The following is a 23,102-nucleotide window of genomic DNA, read 5'->3' on the forward strand; positions in this document are numbered from 1 at the left end:
TCTTGATGTCAAAAGTTACACATCCATTGGAATTGGGAAAGTATTGCATTCTTGTTATCTCTAGGTGTTCAAATGTTTTTTTCCATCTTATGGTTCATAGACTGGATGTGTTCGAGGCTTGCATTTTGGGCATATATAATCATATACGATTACTTGATTGCGGTTGATCACATCGCGTGCATCCAGTCTCAGACTATTTCAAACTGAATGTATTTACATTTATTGTTTTTAGTCGCACCACACCCCCCAGTCTATATGAGCCTTCAAAGAGATGGTCTCCATTTTGCTGCCACTATTATAATGAATTCAGCTTTTCACCCACCTCAACATTTAAGGGGAGCCATCATTCAGTCCCAGTCTTAAGGAGAGTCATTTTTAGTTCCCCTTAACGTGAATTTATGTGGTATCAATATGGTAATATCCAAGTTAGGGGAGACATTAATAACTTCCGAGGTTTGTTTTCAAGATGAAGTCTGCTAAATTATTTATTAAACACATTTTCTTGTTAAAATATCAGTGTGTATATTCAATATGTTTCCGACTGTCCTAGAAACCAATAACATCTTACAATGGCAGCAAAGTCTGACAGTCTCTTTACAAGGTATTCATGACCTGCACTACCGGGGTCAGTAACGACCTGCACTACCGGGGTCAGCAACGACCTGCACTACCGGGGTCAGTAACAAACAACACACAGTATCCCATTCAAGAGTTTTATTACCACTGTATTTATATTACACATTTCATAAAAGAGGGATATTCATAAAATCATGGGTGAAAATGTTTACAACATTTAAAAAAGCACAAAATGCTTATGTAAGCTAAAAATATACATGCATATGACATGTCATGACTGTGAAATGATGTATGAGATGACTCTATGAAATTAGAAGCTACCAGTTATTTATGGGGTTCCAATGACGAGTCTGACGCTACAGGGCCCCGTCAGAAGTTCAAAGCTACCAGTATCGACCTGTATTCCCAGAACAAAGGGCACCAACATATTTCAAACTTACGAGATGTAGACTTGGACAAACAAACAAAACTTGGTTTTATAAAATTACAACAATTTTTTTTACATAAATTACTGGTTTTATTGTTGGCAAAGTCCAATATGGGTACCGTAGTCTACTATAGTCTAGTATGTCTTTCAAAGACTTTTTGGGGGGTTTCCTGATGCAACATTTTATTTCTTATTAATTGTTAAAAAAAATGTCTTTCAAAATATAAAAATATGCCAGGAAATATTATTAAACAGGCACAAACCTAAACAACTAAAATGGTATATTTCATAAAATAAAATTACCTTCTTTTAAAATGGCTTTTACAAATACCATTGGGAGACTTTGGCATAGCAGTATTTCCTTTTAAAGTATATACATTACATTCGGATGAAATTAAAATAATTAGTTTGTAGAGCCCCATTATTGACATTAACCATTTTTAGTTTCTAGATCAATTGGGTTTTAGAAAACAGAAGCATTTTTGAGGTTAACTTGTAATATAAAATCTTAATACCACCTGTACTAAAAGTAAGTTTTTCCTGAACTGTGTGCTGTCCAAAGGAACCGAGACTGATCAGCACTACAGAAGAGTTACATGAAATGTACAAGTCCAGGTTGTCAGACAACCACAAGTTTTAGGCATTATCTTAACAACGAAACAGGCACGCATCTAAAAACATGGCCATACTCAAATTCATTATGCATACATTTGTTTAATAAAAAAAAGTTCCGCATAAATTTACTAAAAATCATTTTACAAATATAAATTATATTCTAAATGTTTAAATCTAATACAAATTAATTTGCCATAAAAATAAAATTGTAAATTTCAGCAAAATTGTAATATACCAATAGCTGACATCCAACAAAAATATTTGTCAATGTCACAACTATATTTATCTGCAACACTAGGTCAGTTTTTGGGGGTTTTTTTATACAAAGGTGCCATCCAATGTTGCTCCCTCTTTCAATCATCTGATCTGATGTGCCCTTGTTATTCCATGATCCTTATCATATATACTATAATTAAAACTATTACCATTTCTAAAAATGGACAACACCAAGACTAATTTCAAGCCCTGGTGGTGTGTGAGAATTTCTCTAGACCTATCTACTGGAATGATAACCAATGTTTATTTTACCACTAAGCCACAAGTTACAATGTAGCACAAGACATTCCCTTAATACAATTTTCCGAATGGTGTTTACGGTCGATTACCCGATATTTAAAGGAAGTGGCTGGCATGTGGTTTTAGATGCGTGCACTTGTAGTTAAATACATCTGGTGTTGATGCTTCCACGTTCAACACGTCAAGGTGTTTAGGCTTGCCGTTCTGTCAGTCGGTTCTGTTCCTATTATGTGATGCTTCAATCAAACACTGGAATTTTTCAGGAAATTATCTGAAATAACAGAATTCATCATTATGTAAACAAAACAAGCATCATAAATTGTAACTGTGTCTCAAGAAGATGAACTGAAACCGGATTTACACTGAAGACAAATTATGAGTTGCCATCTGACGAGTGTGGTCAGCACTGATTTGCCCATGGTTTCTTTACTTGCCTGTATTCTTGAAAACTAATACTTCCGCAAATTACAAAATAAAACCACTTAAAATCACATAATATATGACAGCACATATTTGTGACAGTGAACATGGATTTTAATGTCGGTTAATGAAAATATCATTCTTATAATTTCAGTCATTCCACATTTATTTGAGCTACTGGGCCTCGTTTCAAGAAGCAATCTTAGCATTAAGGTCACCGTACACACTTAAGGTGATGTTAGAGCTAAGATCACTTCGTAGAAAGGGGCCCTGGTATTTTCAGCCATTCTACTGTGATTGGCAATAAATATGGTAATATTCGGCTTGGTATCATCAGACGCTCATCAACATGGCATTAACAGCTTCATCATCATAATCATCCTTAATATCACATTATCACTGATCCATCACTAGTTTTTCTTTAATAATTCTGCAATAACATCATCTGTGTTGGGCACTTGGATCCAAACTAATAACAGGTCAAGTAGGATCAAACTAATTTTTATCTGAACTTAGATGAAGAGTTGATACCTCTGTATTGTTTATTTTTCATAAGCCATGCAGATGGGTATCACAAATTACAAAAACTTTTTACATTGCATTGAACAATAATATTAAGCTATATTCTAAAGATATGTGACGATAAACAAAGATGGCTGCATCTACTAAATGCTGACTCTTTGTATTAATAACATAAAACTTCCAACCCCTGCAATTAAGAAAGTATCCACTACAAAAACCCATGCCACTGGAAAAAAACCTGAATATAGTCCAGACAAACAATAGCCATGGAGAATTAAGAACTCCAGAGCATTGCCTCTTGCCGTTAGCAACTGCAGGGGTTGAACTTTTCATTCTCATTCAGCATGTCTGGGGTTTTCTCTGTGTTTGTGTTCCAGGCAGACAAGATTTGAGTTGTCCACCATTATTTTCAATTGCCATAATTGAGTATCAGTTATTTTGAACACGGATATAAAATTTAACTTTGAACATGAAGTATACAATAGTTTTTATCGTAATAATACTAAAACACCACAACAAATAAAATATTTTAAGCTCATTTCATTTTTAATCAAAGTACCACTAAAATCCTGATGGAATACAGATATAGGAAGCTTAACTGCAAAAACTCAAATACTAAATCTAAATATGCACAGATCATATGAATACTAGCAACACTGTAAGGGTCAACTGTTTGTCCAGTGTAACAAGACGGTGAACAGATAGGACAACATCTTGTGTAATAAGATTGTCTTGTGTAACTTTGATAAACCTAGATGTTTCAGAACAAATATGACAAATGTTCATGTTCACAGTAAATCTATTAAGACTATATTTAAAATAAACTGCTGTTTTATTACTATCACCTAATCAGTCGTTATATCCCTAAGATCCTATATTATTAAGAAAATTATGGTTTTGCCAAGTTTTTTTTTTTTTTAAACGTAAAATTTGCCCGAATCAGTAGTTTTTATCAATTTATTTAGACTAAATGTCAACAAACAACTATTTTTCAGTATGTTGTGTACCTTCATCGAATACTGGTTTAAACAATACATTAAAATTGCAATTAGCAAACATATATTTGCTTTAATGACATGATGCTTAGTATGTGTCTAAACCTTTGCGAATTATTGAATATGTCACTAGTTCAGAACAAAAATTAAAGATTTCATTTGAAGCTGGAATCCAATTTGTGATATGTAGGTCTCGTATCAGTAGCTGCAATGGGAGCTTCCATGTGGAAAAGCTTGACATCACTTGGCTGTGAGTATTTGCCTTGCTATTCTTCACACAGATGACCAGAATTAGCTTCGTTTGCAAAAAACATCTGCCCACAGTAAAGAGATGCCTTAATTCAACAAAACTAGCCTGAGAAAGATTTTGCAGTTTATTAATCACACACAGCTTGGTTATAACAGTACCTGTTTAACTGTATTTTTGATAAACTCTTTTCTATCAGTCAAGTCAAAATCTGGATACTTTGCATACACCTGAAATTAAAAAATACATGATCACAATCATCTCTCTGCCACTAGCCGGTATTAACTGTACGTGCATGTAGGTTCCATATGTTAAATGAGTTGAAGGGAGTTATATACCTGTATATGCAATGACCACATGAAACAGTCACTGGCCACATAATATTTGGCTCATAAAACTGTTTAAATTGGACACATTTTAATAACTTTCAAAGCAATATATTAAATGATTTCCAGTGTCAGCCATGTATAAGAAATAACAAGATAATGACTATAAATCATTCTGCAAAAACAAATCAGTATGTTACATCTTAAACTCGATTGTTTCCATCGAGACTAGAAATCTGGGGGGTAATTCAAAGTTTTTCTGAATGTTATTATGTTCACAACCAAATCGATTATCGTAATAAGAGTCAATGACTCAAATTATTTTAGTCATAAATGTACAAGCAGTAACATATATTACTAATATATTTATATCCCTAAAGCCATATAAAAGTGAATAAAATATTTTTTAAATATATAAGTCACGGTTAATAAAAATAGAGAACCCGAAATATTTTTAACACGAGTATTGGTGAGGTACATGATATGCCCATTAAAGTTTGATGGAAAACCATATCTATATTAATGAATATGATACGGGTATGAATCAATTCTCATTATGTGAATTTTTGGCAATGGGATGGATGAAGTTTGTTTTGGACCAACCACTATCCGAAGTTGTTCCTACATGTGAGGTTTAATGGTCCTGTATCGAACAAGGATTGACTGTTATGTGCAGTAGACCGTGAAAAGTAGGTCATAGTGACCTAGTAATAGAATGTGACACACCGCCATCCGAAGTTGTTCCTACATGTGAGGTTTGATGGTCCTGTATCCGACAAGGATTTACTGTTATGTGCAGTAGACCATGAAAAGTAGGTCACAGTAACCTAGTAATAGAATGTGACACACCACCATCCCAAGTTGTTCCTACATGTTAGGTTTGATGGTCCTGTAAGCATCTGTATGCAAGAAATGGTCTGGACAAGAAAAACTTAAAGGAAACATGTCACGTAACCTATATTTGGCACCAACCATGTACAATTAATTATAAATTGAATCGCCTAAAAAATAAAAAAAATAAAAATTTAATTACTTAAAATATCTCCATAAAAAAAACCCAGACACGAGCTCTTAGCGGAAATTGCCGATCTTTAATGAGCAGGGCAATCACGAGGTCCGTGACGTCAGAGACGCGTCGCTCGATCTGAAGCCTTACACTTAAAAGCATTAGTCCGTACCACTCATAAAGAATCTAAGACTTGCACAGCTTACCAAAACAATGAGTGTTCGTTCGCAAAACGTTTTGCCGTATCAATATGAGCTGTTAGTAAATGAAGAAAGACACACATTTACTTACAACGGTGATACTGAAGAAAAAACGGATAGCAAGTCGGAGGGTGGAGAAACCGATGGTGCCAGACCAGACCGGTTGACCAATTTACAGCCCGGAGCCCGAAAGTAACCCGGAGACAAAACCAAAACTCGGATGCTAATGCCGAGGTGTATACTGTTCATATTTAGCATAAAGATACACCTCGATATGATGTATTTAAATATGTAAAAAATATAAATGTAGGATAAAAGTTTTTTTTTTTTTTTTTTTTTTTTTTTTTTTTAGAAAATATCGCATTTTTTATGTTCGGGCTGTGCATAATGAAATCTATATGCACAGTGTAAACAAATGCTCTAATTTACGACAAGGCGCTTCACTTTCATTAACCTGAGTTGTAAAACAACATAAATGACATGAGAGTATAATCAACTTTTAAACTAAATATATTTCTATTTGCATCAACAGAACGAAATGGGGTTATAGTATTTTTCTCTCATAAAAAAAGTAGCATATTATTAGGCCTATTGGTAGGGTGCGTTAGAGTAAAAACGACCACTCACGATACCCAAGTGATAATTTTCTTTTCTTTGGTACTACGTAATTGGTCAGTTTTGTAATTTTAGATGGGAAAGTCTACTTAATCGAGGGTTTTACAGCATTATTTACAATAATGAAGCAGGGCGGCTGATAATGTCCATTAACATTGTACTATAGTCGCGACAGGTTACGCCACAATACCCTGTGATCTTAAAAAAACTGGCACGTATTTTGTACGTATGTCTAGACCGTGGTAATCACTTACCTGGTCGATACCCTGCAATAAACACCTGCCAATCAGGAATCACGTGCAGGCCATGGAAAGAAAGGACCAATTAACTAAAACAACACTCCGATTCTCAAGTCAGCCCGTGGATGAAACAATAGTTATTTCAACACCGACAGTAGTGGTTTATTTTGTATTGAACTTCGGTGTTACTTTGGGGCTTCGGGTGATGAGGAACGTTTTTGTGATGTATTCCGCCCGAAGATTAAAAACATTATTTAAAATTATTATTGTTTTCTACACGTTTTTTTAAAAACATATTTAAATACATCGTACTGAGATGTATCCTCATGCCAAATCCCATGTTTGTATATGGCATATTTAATTACTTATTGACGTTTCCTTCTTCGGACGGTGAATACAGATTTTGTTATGTAGGCCTACAGCCCTAACATGAAAAATCTTTTTTTTTCCAAAAAAATAAATAAATAAAAAGTTCTACATTTTTGTTTTAACATATATAAATACATCATGCTGAGGTGTATCTTTGTGCCAAATATGTACAATGTACACCTCGGCATTCGCAACCGAGTACTGTTTTTGTCTCCGGGTAACGTTCGGGCTCCGGGCTGTAAATAGGCTCACATCAAAGTACTATGCGGTGTTGGTGTCCAATATTTTCTTTTGCAATAAAATACACGCATCTTTCTTCGGATACAATCCTTTGGAAAACCATAAAAAGATAATCCCGATCGTTTAAACTGTTTATTTTTACACCCAAAGGCCGCACAGTACAGCACTGTTGGGCTGAAAAGCTCGTAAGCCCCTTACTCCATATATAAACAGTTAACAACAATGGAAGAGTACAGCGGCTCTGACGTCACTTCCCTTTTTTTCCGAACGTTCACGAATAAATATGCATAAATCGTACTTTGATACTGATTAGCGTAATTTCTTCATTTTAAGTTAACTACACGTATTTTATTGTTATAAAGTTATTTGTATATTATTTTGCTTTTAAAATGAGCTATAATATGGTCTCGTGTCATGTTTCCTTTAACAGACAAACGCATGGACAACACCATACCATAATACGACCCATAGACGGGCATATAAAAACATGTGCTTGCAATTTAATGCAAGTAATCTGCTAAAATGTGCCATAAATATAAAAAAACTGGCTACACCTTTTTAAAAAACATTTCAGAACTTTTACCTCAAAACATAATGATCAAGCATTTAATGGAACAATTCAGTTACTTTTGAAAAAGCACTTATATATGTTTATTTTAAGCATATTACACCATGTAGCTCGGGAAGTAGAGTAAGTTACTTTAAATAAACAATATCTAAGTCAGTTACCTGCTTAACAACAGTCTTCATCGTCACTTGTTCTAAATCAGCACCGTCTAATATTTTCTTTATCAAGTCTTTCAGTTCGTCATTCTGGAAAGAAACACAATATAAATTATTTTTAAATTGTTGGTAAAAAAAAAAGCAGACTTTTTAAAGCGCAGTTTAATTGGTGGTTACTAAAATATGATCATTATGACTCTTGGTCTCCTACATTAAAAGAACATGACATGGTGAATAAAAAAGTAAACAAACGAAACCATAAATCTGCCAGGTCTTGAAGGTAGTACTAAACCAAATAAACCAGCTGGATCAAAGTTCGAGGAGATAGAGAAGTTAACACCACAAGTCCTGTGACTGGTGATAAATGTGAGTGTATTGGTTGTAAAAAAAAAAAAAAAAAAAGTTGTATCTGGGCAAAACATGTATGCAATTTTATTTTATCTAGTACCACTGTGTCAAGTAGCCGTGTGCCTGAAACATGTATGGGGTACCTGTAAAAACAAAAAATACTAAAATTTTGTGCGGAACTAGGGTAGTCATAGATGCCACCAGTTATCTCTGAAATGAGCAACTTCACCTCTAATTTTTTCCGATTCACTTTAATGGTGAGGGGTGGTAGTATTTATATCTATGTTTATGTTGATTGATACACTGCAGGTAGGTGTTTTAGCCACATGTTACTATTGTCGTCTATGGGATTTGATTTGGTAGTATACCCCCTGAAAGCTGGGTTAATGCGAGTTTTAAAGAACAAGGATATGAATAGTTTTTGGGCTGAGCCCGATTAAATCCTGAATTCCACAAAATCCATTTTACATCAGTATCCAAGTGATCTTTTCTATGCATTTCTCCATAAACACAACTGTTATACCAGTGTTTGATATATCAGTCGACACACACTTTGTACCTGGGTCCATTCGTCTTAAGCAGAGTTAAAGTAACTCTGGGTTAGTATAACATTTTCCTTTTAATAACTTTTGCACAAATATAAAATTTAAAAAACTTTATATTTAATTATGTGTGGATATTGATTCAGTTCTTGGTTTTGAACATTTCTGTTACGCTAACTAATATTTGAACTGGCCCACCATCCCCTGCAATTGCCTGTGACAATCAGCAATTCTATGGGGATTGCCACACACTTTTTAATGATCCGTGGCACTCTTTCTTTTTTTTGTGGACTATAATTTTATAATTTTCACGGCGTGATTTTTGCTGTGCACATTTTCTTAATTGCAGGCATTGCCCCAGATGTCCCAACTCACCCCAGGTGCTTCCTTCCTCTTCTTGACGAGTGGTTCATCCTCCTCGGAACTGTCATCATCAACAGCAGCAGCTGTAACATTAATAAACATACACATTCTTAAAATCTACACTAAACCAATCTTCAGTTTGAGTGTATAATGGTCTGTTAGGGGATATAATTTTAGACACCTCAACAAACATGTAAGGTATAAAGAAATATTTTTCCATACTAGTATTTCACAAATATTACCGTAAATATACAAAACAAATTATGTAATAAATTAATATATTCCTCTGTTTTGACACAAATTATAAAATTACTTTGAATCCTGGTTATGGTATTTGAACTGTATGTGTTATTTCAAGGGAGATAACCCTAAAGGGACCATACCTAAAACATTAGCTACTGTCCATTCTTGTTAACTGCAGACTTAGAAAATATATTTAAACCACAAAAAATAAATAATTATTAGCCCAGTGCATGAAAAATGTTCACACAGAAAAAGGTTTTTATGATATGATACAGCACCATAGAAACAAAGAAAACAACAAAAATATTTTAATGAAACATGAATATATTCATTTCACATAACTCAACATTGACGTCAACCAATACACATCTTGAATATTATCACCACCTTACATTCCTGCACTGTAAACTACACATTTTATAAACTGGTTTTACAAGCCATATTTTAATACAAAAATCAAATACCACGTTTTTTCTTTTCTGCTTTTTCTTTCTTTTGAGGTTTTTCTTTTTTCGTTTCCTTTTTAGTTTCCTTCTTCATCTCCTTCTTCGACTCGGTCTTTTCTTCTTTCTCGTTTTGTTTCACTTTTTTCGTAGACTTTTCTTCTTTTTTCTCAGCTTTTTTTGGTGTTGACTTTTCTACTTTTTTCTTCTTTTTTGGAGGCTGGATACAAATGCAAAAAGTAAATAATGTAATTCATTTAATTATATAGATTTGTAGTAACTTCATAGTGAAATATTAAACAAACAAATCCCCCCTCTCATCTGGGACGTTTTAAAACACTGTTAATAGTATTACATTCACATATCTCAGATGTCCCATGTACCAATATCACAAATCATCTTAACTACAAGACAGGATAAAATGTTCTGAGGACAGGTGATGTTGAACAGAAAATGCAAAAAAATTTCAAATATTGGTAATTAACAATAAACCTAAACATTTATGCATCTTCTATGGGACAATCATATTTCACTTTTGTGCAACAGGATGCACATGCATATTTAGCTACATAAAAAACAAGATTCCATGGTCAGTAAGACCATGTTTGAAAAGAAGCTGCTTTTATACCAACCAGACCGTGTGTTTGAATACCATTATATACTGATTCAGTGATTGTTCAATGAGTGCCAATGAAAACTTCTTTTTGTCAGTATGAGCAAGCTTTACTCAAAACATTTTCTACACAACACAAATCACTCACCTGATGCCCACTGGGCTATTTCTCATCCCAGCCAGTGCACCACGCCTTGTATATTATCAACTGTTTATATCCTGTTTGTGGCATGGTGCATATATAAGATACTAGTAAAAAAAAAAATGTCCCTGATTTTCACTCTACTAAGACTATGTGTTAAAATTACCAAATGTTTGACATCCAATAGCCGATGATTAATAAATCAATGTGCTCTTGTGGTGTCGTTAAACAAAACAAATTTGCCTGATATTTTCAAATATGAATGACTGCTACCACTGAGCTACATATCATCCCTTTTTAACTTTGATGTTAATACATTGCCACAAATGGTCATTAACTGATTAAAAGTGTTAATCATCAAACCTATAGTCCTTCTGACCAGAAACACCTTTTTTCATACTATGGAATTTACTACAAGTTATTTATTTCTGAGCCAATTGTTTTCTAAATTGCTTACATTTCCAAAACGTCAAACCAAACTGAAATTCTAAAAAAAAAAATTAAAAATTGTACGAGGATGGGACTGACTAGACTAGAAATGTTTTAACGACGCACTCAACCTATTTTATTTATGGTTATTTGGCGTCAGACTGACTAGACTAAAACCGTTACCTCTGGCTCCTTCTCCTCCTCTTCTTCTTCTTCTTCTTCCTCCTCCTCCTCCTCACTCTGTTCCTCCTCACTACTCTTCTCCTCTGACTTTGTCTTGCCCTCCTTCTCAGCCTGTTTTCTCCTCTCCTCCATTTCTTTCCTCGTCGCTCCTGACATTTCAAATAGAAGTTTACTCACATAAAATTTCCTATTTAACCATTCCAATGTTTAGTTTTCCAATTTAATCGTTATACATAAATGTTTTAATGGGGGGGGGGGGGAGACAAAGACTAGTGGCAAAGTGCTCATCTGAAACGCGGTTATTCAAGTATCGATCCCTGACCGTGGGCCCATTGGGCTATTTCTCGTTCCAATCAGTGAACCACAACTGGTATATCAAAGGCTGTAGTATGTGCTATCCTGTCTGTATGGGATGGTGCATATAAAAGTTTGCTTGCTACTAATGGAAACTTAGCGGGTTTCCTCAATGAATGAATGTCAAAATTATAAAATGTCTAATATAACCAATTATTAATAAATCAATATACTCTAGTGGTGTCGTTAAACAAAACAAACTTTAACTTCAATGTTTTAATGTAACAAATTCACGAAAACAGAACAGCTTATTATTTACGTTTTACAAATTTCATAATGTATGAAAAACTTGACCTTGGTTGCATATTTTACACACAAAAAAAAATAACTCAACGTGTCCAAGACACCATAATCATACATACGCTTTTTTCTGGGTTGTGACGATTTTGGTGTTATAGCTTTGCCTTTAATCCGAGGACAGAGGAGGAAATCCATAATCCGTTGAATGATGGCTTCCTTCGTGCCAGATCTCTCTATGCAGAGAACCTTGCAAATATCTTTCAACACTGGAAGAAACATCCTGAAAAAGATAGACATATCTATTTTCATAAAAGTAATACTAGAAAGGTGTAATTATAAATCTAGAAATGCCACTGCTTTGCGACTGCTAGTAAAGATTGCAGACTGTGGTATCAGCCTCAGGGCTAGTTGTATTTGAGATCAATGTAAAAATAAAAGATAACACAATCACGAGCTCACTCAGCTAGATAGAAGATGAGATGATCGTACATACATCTGTCTCTTGAAAAATTACTTGGTCTAAAAAACGGGACTGCTTTTCGCATGCCGCTATTTCGAGCCCCGATCTATATCACAACATATCGTGTATGTGATGAGTATTGTGACCCATGTATCACATCACAACATGTATAGTGACCCACGTATTGTACCACGATAAGTATTTGTGACTCATGTAGTTTCGATGGGTGTGGATTGAGGTAAAAGTCTGTTTTATTCTATTCACAAGTAAATACAGAAAAAGACAAACAAACAGCAAATAACAATCATTGATAGAAATATGAAGAATGTTTTACTACTCCACCGGACAAATACATCTAGAAATCTACTTGTCCGCCAATATTTTCACTTGTCCAAATAAATGGTTTATTTTATTCAAGTATCAGGATGATATTTGTGATTGCTAAAAATGGAACTGCACTGGAAAATGTTTATATTTACCACTGGACAACCACTGAGGCACATTTTGTTTGTCCGAATAGATTTTCACTTGTCGGGACAAACGGACAAGTGCTTATTTTGAACACTGACAGCTATAATTAATTGTGAATAAAATAATGCAATTTATAATCATTGGGATTAGTGGTGGGGCATTTTAATCATAATCAAACAAGTTGACATTTCGTCAGACTTTCTAACATGCTGCAATTTTATTTGGAAATAAAATAGTTGCTATCTTTCCACGATGCCAAGTTAAAAAAATTCCTGTCGTTAAATATACATTTAAAAAAACATTACAACAGAAAAATACAATTAATGAGTCACTGCAATGAGGCTAGCCAGAGAAACCCAACTGTAAGACATATTAATCACTAATACACACACGACATGAAGAAACCTGACAGCACCCCCTTTCAATAATGTTCTGATTAAATACGTAGATGCTAAAAGGTTTCTGTCCAAATGTCTATCTTGCTTTCTTAAGGTCAGAGTACTGGGCTATGATGAAGCCTACAAAATGTCAACGAATTCGAATCAGATTCAAAACTGACAGAACTTTAAAATAACAAAGCACCTAATAAACATATTGCATAATGTGTACGTTAGTTGTTCTAAAACAAATATTATACGTTTCCATTTTATTTTGATTACTTAATTGACATCCGTAAGAACCGCAAAATATAGACAGCTAACCCGGAGCATGCCACCTGTGTATTCGGCCGTTGTAAATAATTACCACTACACGCATCAAATAAACACAATGGCACTAGATTGTTTGAAAGCTTGACAAATGACAAATTTGTACCGGACAACAACCGTGACCCACCACTTTTTTCCAGGCTTGGACCCACATATAATATCACGATATGTATGGCGACCAACTATCATACCACGGTATGTATTGCGACCAACATATATCACAATATGTATTGCGACAGACATATATCACGATATGTATTGCTACCTACATAATCATATCACGATATGTATTGCGACCAATGTATCATATCACAATACGTATCGTGACAGACATATAATGTCATGATACGTATTGTGACCCACATATCAAGATACGTATTGCGACCCACATATATCACCATATGTATTGCCACCCACATATCAATCACGATACGTACTGCGACCCACATATTATATCACGATACGTACTGCGACCCACATATCAATCACGATACGTACTGCGACCCACATATGATATCACGATACGTACTGCGACCCACATATCAATCACGATACGTACTGCGACCCACATATCAATCACGATACGTACTGCGACCCACATAGCATATCACGATACGTACTGCGACCCACATATCATATCACGATACGTACTGCGACCCACATATCAATCACGATACGTACTGCGACCCACATATCAATCAGGATATGTACTGCGACCCACATATCAATCACGATACGTACTGCGACCCACATATCATGATACGTACTGCGACCCACATATCATATCACGATATGTATTGTAACCCACATATAAAACGAGCAATAACGTACGCAAAACGATTACTGTGTGGGTGAAAAATGTGCTGGTCATCTCAAGCTGACATCACATATTTATTTCACTCAAAACTACTATGAATTTGATACCAAGAGCAATCGCTTCTCCTACATAATTTCTGGAGAGCAGTTTATTGCTCACGAACAGGTTTCAAACCATAAGCACTGTCGGGACACAACACACAACATACTTGTTCAGTATATCAACTTTCTTCTGATATTCCTTGTCATTTTTATCAAAGGCAAACCCAGTAAACTGACGGATATTTCTCTTTGCTAGCGTCGCCTGAAAGAAAAATTCAAAATTTTCAACAATTTTTTGACACAATTATGTAATATCAATTATTATTACACCTCATATACCCAACAAAAAATAAAATAGTAATAAAATGTTCAAAGGATGTCAAATGTACAGTAAAACGGACTTTCATATTAGAATTTATCAAATCTAGGCAATGTAAATGTTCAAATAAATGTCTTTAAATTGAGTGTGGAGTTTCATTTATTAGCCACAATCAAGGTAATATTTTGCAAAAATTACAAAACATAATAAAAAAAATTATCCAACAGAATGACTGAATATACTTACAACTCCTGTGACGCCAAACAGTATTCTATGCAGAGATTTCAGATCGCTGCTACGGTGTCGATTCAACTCGACCTCAACTGAAGATAACAAACACAGTAGTTAACACAAGAACAAAACTGTTATTTTTCAACATCACATTTTGTTTTCACGACTTTTAGAATATACACAAAAAGCATACAAAATTAAGATTCTTTAACTTAATGACTCTAGGTTTCTTTTATCTACCAAGCTGTAAGCTGACCCAAAGTTAAAAAATTATTTCAGATAATAAATGCAGTTACAAGCTTATCGTCGGTAGACACTAATACAGGATTTGCAATCACCAATGAACAACACATTTTAACCTACTACCGACAAAAAAGTTATTTATTAGATAATGCCCCGGTCAGACACTAAAAAAACAAAACATGTACTTTCTTAAAGGGAGTGATCAAATACTCCCCTAATTTAGATTATGGGAAGAATGTAAAATATTACCATATTGATACTGTCATATAAAACCACATGGTAAGGGGAGATAAAAATGACTCTTAACGATCTAGTGTTATGGATGTGATACAGAGCAAGAGTGACAGCTCACCTTAAACAACAAGGTCTGGAATCATTAGAATTTCTTTTTTGGTTTACTCTTTTATTTATGATCATGCAGCAACTGTTTGGGATCACCATATGACACTTCTTTTTACATTGAATTCAGATCAGAGTGGATCCGAAATATTGAAAGTATGACCTCATATAAATCTTGCTGTGAATTTAACTGGACCAAAAAAATTAAATTAAGACGTAATTTAAAAAAAAAAGATACTGATAAATAATTTAGTGATCAACATTTCATTAACTAGATATAAATGTTTTTGTAAAAATTAACAAAACTTTAATAGTGTCTAATTTGACTACTGATGAATTGACCCCCCAACATCATGTCAGTATTGTAAAATGTAAACATTTCAATTGTGTTAATTCTTGCACTCACTAGCCTCACTCTCTCCAAGCTTGTTCCCTTTTCCTTCTGGTATTTCCACCACTTTCTTCTCGGGTGGTGTGAAAGTGGTAGACATGGAAAGTCTTTCCACCTTCTTCCTTTCCCTCTTCCCCGATTCAACAACCGGCGTCCGCTCCACAGATCCCACTGTAATAAACATTAATGGTCAGTGTCAGGGCTCGTAATAGAAAGTAAATTATAACCTGCTATTTTATTTTATTTTTTAAATAGCAGGCCAAAAGAAATATGTTCTGCTAAGAAAAAAATATGATCTTCTGGAAATAAAACAGCATGGGATGAAAGCAAGGTTTCTGATAGTGTGTAAAACAGTAGGACATCTGAGATATATTTTACAGCATAATAAATTAAAATAACAAGACAAGCTAAATAGATGATAGTACATACATCTGTTACTTGAAAAATTAGCTGTGATTTGTTGATTGTTTTAGTAAGAGAATGTGTTTCACCTGTTAGGTCTTCAAAATAGACTGCTTTTCGCTGGCCATTATTTCAAGCCTTGAATTTTATAGTTAAGTAAAGTAAAACCAGACAAGATTTTTTTTGCCAATTGTATTCAAATATCAGATGATGACATTACGTATATGCAGAGTTCGACAAATCCGCTAGCCCGACGCCCGTGGCTAGTGGTTTTTAAGTTTGGGCTAGTGAGAAACGCAAAACCACTAGCCCCTGCAGGCTAGTGGTTTCCCCCCTCCTCTCGTCATCGCTCGGTCGTGGGTTTTTGTTTTCTTTCTTTCTCTCTCGGCTGAAATTTCGTTTAATAAATTTGATTGTGACGTTTGTCATCGAATAATATCAACAACGCAATGAGTATATAATAATAATCCACTTGAGCTAGGTCTGCAAACTGCAGTAACATGCTATCACAGTTACAGCATGCATTGTTTACCTTTCCCTTTCAAGTTTCTGGCACAGGAAATAAAGTCTAATGACATGCGTGTTTTGATTGGTTAGACACGTCACGTGGTCGTTAATCTCGCACATGTTTTAGGCTAAGAACTTGGAAATCATCAATCGCGACAACAGGTTAATCTCAATCAAGTAAACCCCAGCCATGCTTTGAATTTCAGCGTTTGTTTTATTTACCTATTGTTTTTTAATTTAACACTTCGCTAACATGTGGTTATCGGCAATCAGGAAAACAATTTACTTTAATGGTAACCGCATATGCAATGACTCGGCTTGGCCTATTACGTGTATCGGTTTGGATAAAACGTCATAGCTGCCGATACAAGATAATACCTTTTTTGTTCATCAATTAACAACGGATTAGATGTCGCCGTTATATTCTTTTGATATCGGTCTGACACGGAATAATGCCCTGTATTTGGCATCACCGTTCCTGGCGACCCTGTCGTACCCTCATTTAAATTTAATTATTTTGATAGTGATTTTAGATACCAACCAAGAGTTTGCTCAATTAATTTTCCCCGGGGGGGGGGGGGGCAAAAACAAAAACGGGACAATGACAATGGATCACACTTGACAAAAGACAAAACGTACGACATGACAAAAAAACTGAAAGTTACAACATGATTTAAGTGTTTGTTTTATTTTACTGTTATACTCGTAAATGTGTAATGTTACAAAAATTATATAAAAATCCAGTTATAATTGATCAGGAATTTGGGCTAGTGCTTTATCTTGGTGGGCTAGTGGTTTTCACAAACCCACTAGCCCTGTGGCTAGTGACTTTTCAAAATATTTGTCATACTCTGGTATATGCTTTCACTTTCAATAAACTCATTTCAATTTTATAAAAAAATTATTGAAAACCCTCATTAAAATAGTTTTTTTGGCTAAAAGGAAAAAGAACCAAGAGCCAACTCTTGAATAGTGACTTATTTGTTGTAAACTGAAAACATTAGAATGATGTCACATACAAGGTGTAAATTGTTTTCAAATAATGGCACATTGATTATTAGTTACTACTGCATTTTTAATAAAAAATATTAAATTTTGCTGAAATATTATTGCTGAAGGTAGTAGCATTTGATAATGAAAGGTTAAAACTTGGACACAGTGTTCAATTCTGAACTTCTTCTAAATGAAGTAAATTAACATGCATGTATTTTATGAACATGTTTCCCAAAACACTTTGACCAAAAAGACTTTACATTACGTATAAAATTGCATGTTTTATAAACATCTTTTCCCAACTGCAACAACTTACAAGCTTCTTCATCGCCTTCATTGACCTCCTCGTAATAGTACGTCGGCCCTCGCTTTTTTCTCTTCACCACCTGCTTGGGTTTCGGAGTGGACTCGGCATCCCCGTCTACCTCGGATTTCTCCGACTTACTCTGGTCCTGGTCGGCATCCTTCTCATCCACAGTCGCATTTTCCTCACCAGATACGTCTTTTGTCGAGGAATTTGGACTTTCCAACATGTCGTCGTGACTTTCGGGCACTTTTACCTCCTCTGTTTTCAGAGGTTCTTTTTCGGTGTCTTTGTTCACCTCTTTGTTCTCCTGAGGCACATCCTCAACTTTAGGTTTAGGAGACTCAACATTGTTTTCTTTTATTTCATCGTCTTTCTCGTCCCCATGTCCATTTTCTGTTCTCACAGCCTCTGCTAGATCAACAGCAGACTTTTTCTCAGGAACAGTCACTGAATTTTCTCCACTTTTCTTATCTTCTATCTTCTTCTCTTCAGTTTTTTTCTCTTCGGTCTTCTGTTCAAAAAAGAAATGTAAAGATTATTTTGGTGGTTTGATTTTAAACAGCAAGCATGTGTATAAAATTCTGTGAATATATTTGTGGCTTTCATCAAGTTAAAAATATCACACATATCAGCTATCTGTAGTTTGCAATATGCAGTATTTTGATTCTGTTATAACCATATATTTTGTTTTCTTTACAGCCAGTTCTCAACAAGCTCAGTTTTCACTTCAGTAGTACATAATTAGTTATAACTCATTTTATCAATGTGGTTAGTGAACTTTTGAAATTAAACACACAGTATGATTTATCACCATTTTGAAATATTGACAACTGGTCTTTACTTCATTCTGACTGAAACGGAGAAAGAGGTGATCAGTGCACTTTTGTTACACTTGGTTTTGTCAAGTAACTGACATATACATTTATAAGCCAAAACAGAGCTGTACCAAAAAAGAAAGTGTATGCTTGTAAAAATGAGTTGTAAACAGGTCCCTAGTCATAAGCATTAACATCTAAAGATTTTGATGTTTTAAAACTGGGGGGGGGGGGGGGGGGGGTAAATAAAGTTAAATGTATTTTTGTAATACTATTTGATAATTTCCTGGGAACATGTTGTTCAGTATCGCATCGCTACAAATGTCTGTTACACTGAACTAGTTGTTAATCAATTTTTAAACTGAAAGCAAATGTTGCCTATCAAAAAACAATTTAAACAAAATGTTCCCCGATTTCTGTTTCAGATGACCGTTAAACTAGCTATGTAACAAAGCTTGCCACGCCCATCCCAAAACACCGGTAAAAAGCAGCACATCATGTCAGATTACATCTTTTAATTGTGCATGGTGTGGGTTTTTAAAGTGTTTTGTTGATGTTGGTTATTAAAAAGCTGTCATAATGTCTCCACTGTATATCAATATCTGGAGTAGTACATGTCCCACATATCGAATAACTTTGCAATTTAAGAACAGATTGCATTTTACACCAAATATTGAATTATGTTGTATGTAGTGTTATTAATCATTTGTTAAAAATGTGTTCCAGGAAAATGTTTGCTACCAGTCTTTTTTATTTATTTTAACTCTACCATTAGCTGTAGGCTACAGCAATGTTTTACTATAAAAAAATATAATTTGTGGATTTTTGGAAGTATTTTTCTTCACTGACTTTATATTATTCAATATTATGTTTAAATGATGCAGATGTAACAAAGGCACACGTGCAGGAAAATGTGTAACAGGATCAAAGCAGTCTCGGTGTCGGCCTCACAAAGAGTGCCAAAGACCAGAATTTCTAAGGAAAACCGAGGTTATACTCCCCCTGAAAATTACAAAAATTAAATGTCCAGAAATGCAATGTCCTACATTCTACAAGTAAAATTCATCCTGAAAAATAGAGGGTATATATATTTATGTTGATATTGGTTTTGCATAACCGATAGACGAACGACAACATCGTTTGTGCCAAATTTTATGCCCTGTAGTCCATTTCCTTTTTGAAGGAAACCGGTGAATTGGCATGTAACTTTATAATGAATACAGCTAAAATTCATATAAAAACATGTTATCAAGTTTTAACCCCCTACCAACTCAAATAAAAAAAATTGAAAAAAAAGAGAAAGAAATCCAGTATAAATAAAAATAATTCTTTACAAATTACCATTAAATCTCATTTTTAATACAGGGGTGAAAACAAAATGCTAGAACAGCTGAGGTATACAGCTTGACTTGCAATGTTTCTAAAGTAAAAACAAATAATGCAATACAAAGAGAATAAAGGTAGAACTGCGCGTGCTTTAGTATATAAACCTAGTCTCAGTGTGGCAGTCCTCTTTGTGGCAATGCTAGAAGGGGTACTCTCCAGTATCGGATTTCCTCGGGAATGGACGAAGCAAGCACACGTGTGCATTTAATTTGGATATTGTAAATGCTACATTAGCAGGCTACTAATAAAATAAATATCAAAAGAAAAATAAATCTCTAAAAAAAAAAAAAACATTTTACCAAAATATACTATGTACTTAGTTATTATATTACATAGCATAACTGTGTACATATTGTTTATTACAGTAATATTTGGACAGTTATGTCATTATGTAAGTCTTGGTGTCAAGACTAGATCGGATATGTTCTTATTTAATACAAATCGCTTATATTTAAAATAATATCAGTTAACAGACCTTTGGAAGAAGCCCTGGGCTGTAGTAATGTAACAGGTAATTGTTATTTGTATATGTGCATGCGCTCATGTTAGTTTGAGTTAAAACTACAAGATAGATTTTGATATTGTCCCAGAATAATTTAAGCTAATTAAATATGATTCCTTTTTACCATAACATTGAATAACAATTGTTAAATAGTAGCTCTACTAGATAATTATGGCGTATTCAGTCCCTTCTAAGCCGTCAACTTCTAGATTTAAAAAATACATGCAATGTCTTCAATATGTTTTGAGCTCTATTTTCAGAAGACCCGGCCCAAAGCCACAGAAGCTGAATCTGGCACTATTAAAATATAGAGCATGTTCTATGTCTTCTGCTGCTGTAGTTCACGCCAACACAGATGCGATGTGTTTTGTCACATTCGATTCAGTTTCAGTGTCTTTGTTTTTTAACTGGTACCATACTCGCCAGTCCCTAATATCGATGGTCGCCTAACGGACTACCTTGGTAAAGGTCGCCACAGGCGACTGCTAATTTTCAACCCTGTGGATATGCTTTAGATTTTTAGAACCGAATGCCAATGATCACCAAAATTGGTCTTCCTATAATACAATTTGTTTTTAAGCATCCGAAGTGATTATGGCTCAAACAAAAATATTTGTTATCTTTTTGATGGAAATAAAATGGTAGTCCAATCTACCATACAAAATATTGTAACAGTTTTTTCACTCTCTTTGTTGATACCATACCATGTTAAACAAATATTAATTTGAAATGGTCTAGAACGTAGTACCAGTCAATCCTACTTAAAGACCAAATACTAATGCATTGATAAATAGCTGGATTTACAACACAAAAACAAAAATCAACAATTTTTAAATACAATCTCCTTTGTTGAGCGCAACACAATAACGCAATACTAAAGTAACTGTTATAAAGAAATAAATATAAGGGCATCTGTAACGTAACATCACTACATTATTGTTACGCTTTATTCTACCCTATGGAAAGACCAACGAAAGCCACGTGAAAACAACCATAAATAAACAAGACGACTAATCGATTAGTATCACATAAAATGTAATTATATTAGCGGCTTCGAATCTAGAATGTGGCATATTAATACCCCCGATTGCGGAGAAGACCCGGTGTCGTCGCCTTCTGACATTATCGCTTTGAACAGAAATGGCGGTAAAATGGCGTATACAGCAAATTTAACCAATCAAAATACATTTTACAGCTATGTGGACCAACGTTTAACCGTAAAGTTCGATAAAAGAACTGCAATGACTTACATATGTACATGCGAGTATTTTTAAAAGAACAATGCATTCTATATATGAATGGCCGTTTGGTATCATTTATCTTACGAGTTGTTTCAAAACGTATTTAATAAGAGAAAGCGAGTTGGATACGTTTCAAATGATTTGTAAAATAACTGGTATCTAACGGATAGGAGTAGTATTCTAAAAAACAAAACATATTACATACCGTAGGACAATTCCCATTTAAAAACGTCTATTGAAAGTAAAATCTTACACGTTTGTGCTTGCAGTTAACTTATAAATATGTTATAATGTAATCAGTTTTGGTCGTGCTTATTTCATTAGAATGTAAATGGCTGTGACAATCGGGTCATCGCCCTAAAGCAGCCAATCGCGTGTCTTTAAATTAATAACACATGCATGTGCGTTATTTCCGTGTAATATCAGAAAACAACGGTTTTCATCATCTGGTGTGTAGCAGTACATAAAAATTAGAGCTAAGAATAACAATAAAGGTAACGACACACGATACGACTGCTTTGTACGAGAATAGCTAGCTGACTGCTTACTAGTTGGGCTGTCTGAGAAGATAACGTTAATAATGAATACTGTTAAACCATCCATTATTTCTATTTCTTTTCTGTTCCGTCCTTTTAGTTTATTCAATCGCTTTTGACAAAAGTTTACTTTTATTTATTTAGTTAGTCAGTTTGTTTTTGTTTGGTTGTTTATTTAAAATTGCAGTCGCCATTATTGTACAATTTAATGTTTGTAAGAATGCTTCGTAACTTGGATATCTTGTGCCCAATCTTTTTGTAAATATATATTATATGCAATAAAATATATTTTCAGTCAAAAGCTGACTGTATAGCAACCGATGATTCGGATAAAACCGTAATATTTGTTTTGTCACAATCAGCTATTATCGTACGAGGCAATCATATCGTGTGGCGTTGTCATAATCTAGCGAAACGACCCGGGGCGAATGGCACAACTCATTCATACTAGTTAGGAA

At 34.4% G+C, this 23,102-nt stretch overlaps 1 protein-coding gene across 1 annotated transcript; it reads right to left on the reverse strand.

Moving 5' to 3' along the window:
- Positions 1 to 699: 699 nt before the first annotated feature.
- Positions 700 to 22,077, reverse strand: LOC121375118 (protein DEK-like). The gene is made up of 12 exons (XM_041502362.1): positions 21,949 to 22,077; positions 18,174 to 18,675; positions 15,971 to 16,126; positions 14,998 to 15,074; positions 14,600 to 14,694; positions 12,059 to 12,216; positions 11,343 to 11,491; positions 9,997 to 10,195; positions 9,302 to 9,372; positions 8,043 to 8,126; positions 4,480 to 4,548; positions 700 to 2,405 (listed from the first exon to the last, which is right to left on the reverse strand). The coding sequence occupies exons 1-12, from the start codon at positions 21,988 to 21,990 to the stop codon at positions 2,394 to 2,396; spliced, it is 1,614 nt and encodes a 537-aa protein (XP_041358296.1). The 5' UTR covers positions 21,991 to 22,077; the 3' UTR covers positions 700 to 2,393.
- Positions 22,078 to 23,102: the final 1,025 nt, after the last annotated feature.

This window comes from Gigantopelta aegis, chromosome 6 (assembly GCF_016097555.1).
Source record: "Gigantopelta aegis isolate Gae_Host chromosome 6, Gae_host_genome, whole genome shotgun sequence".
Taxonomy (NCBI): Eukaryota; Metazoa; Mollusca; class Gastropoda; order Neomphalida; family Peltospiridae; genus Gigantopelta; species Gigantopelta aegis.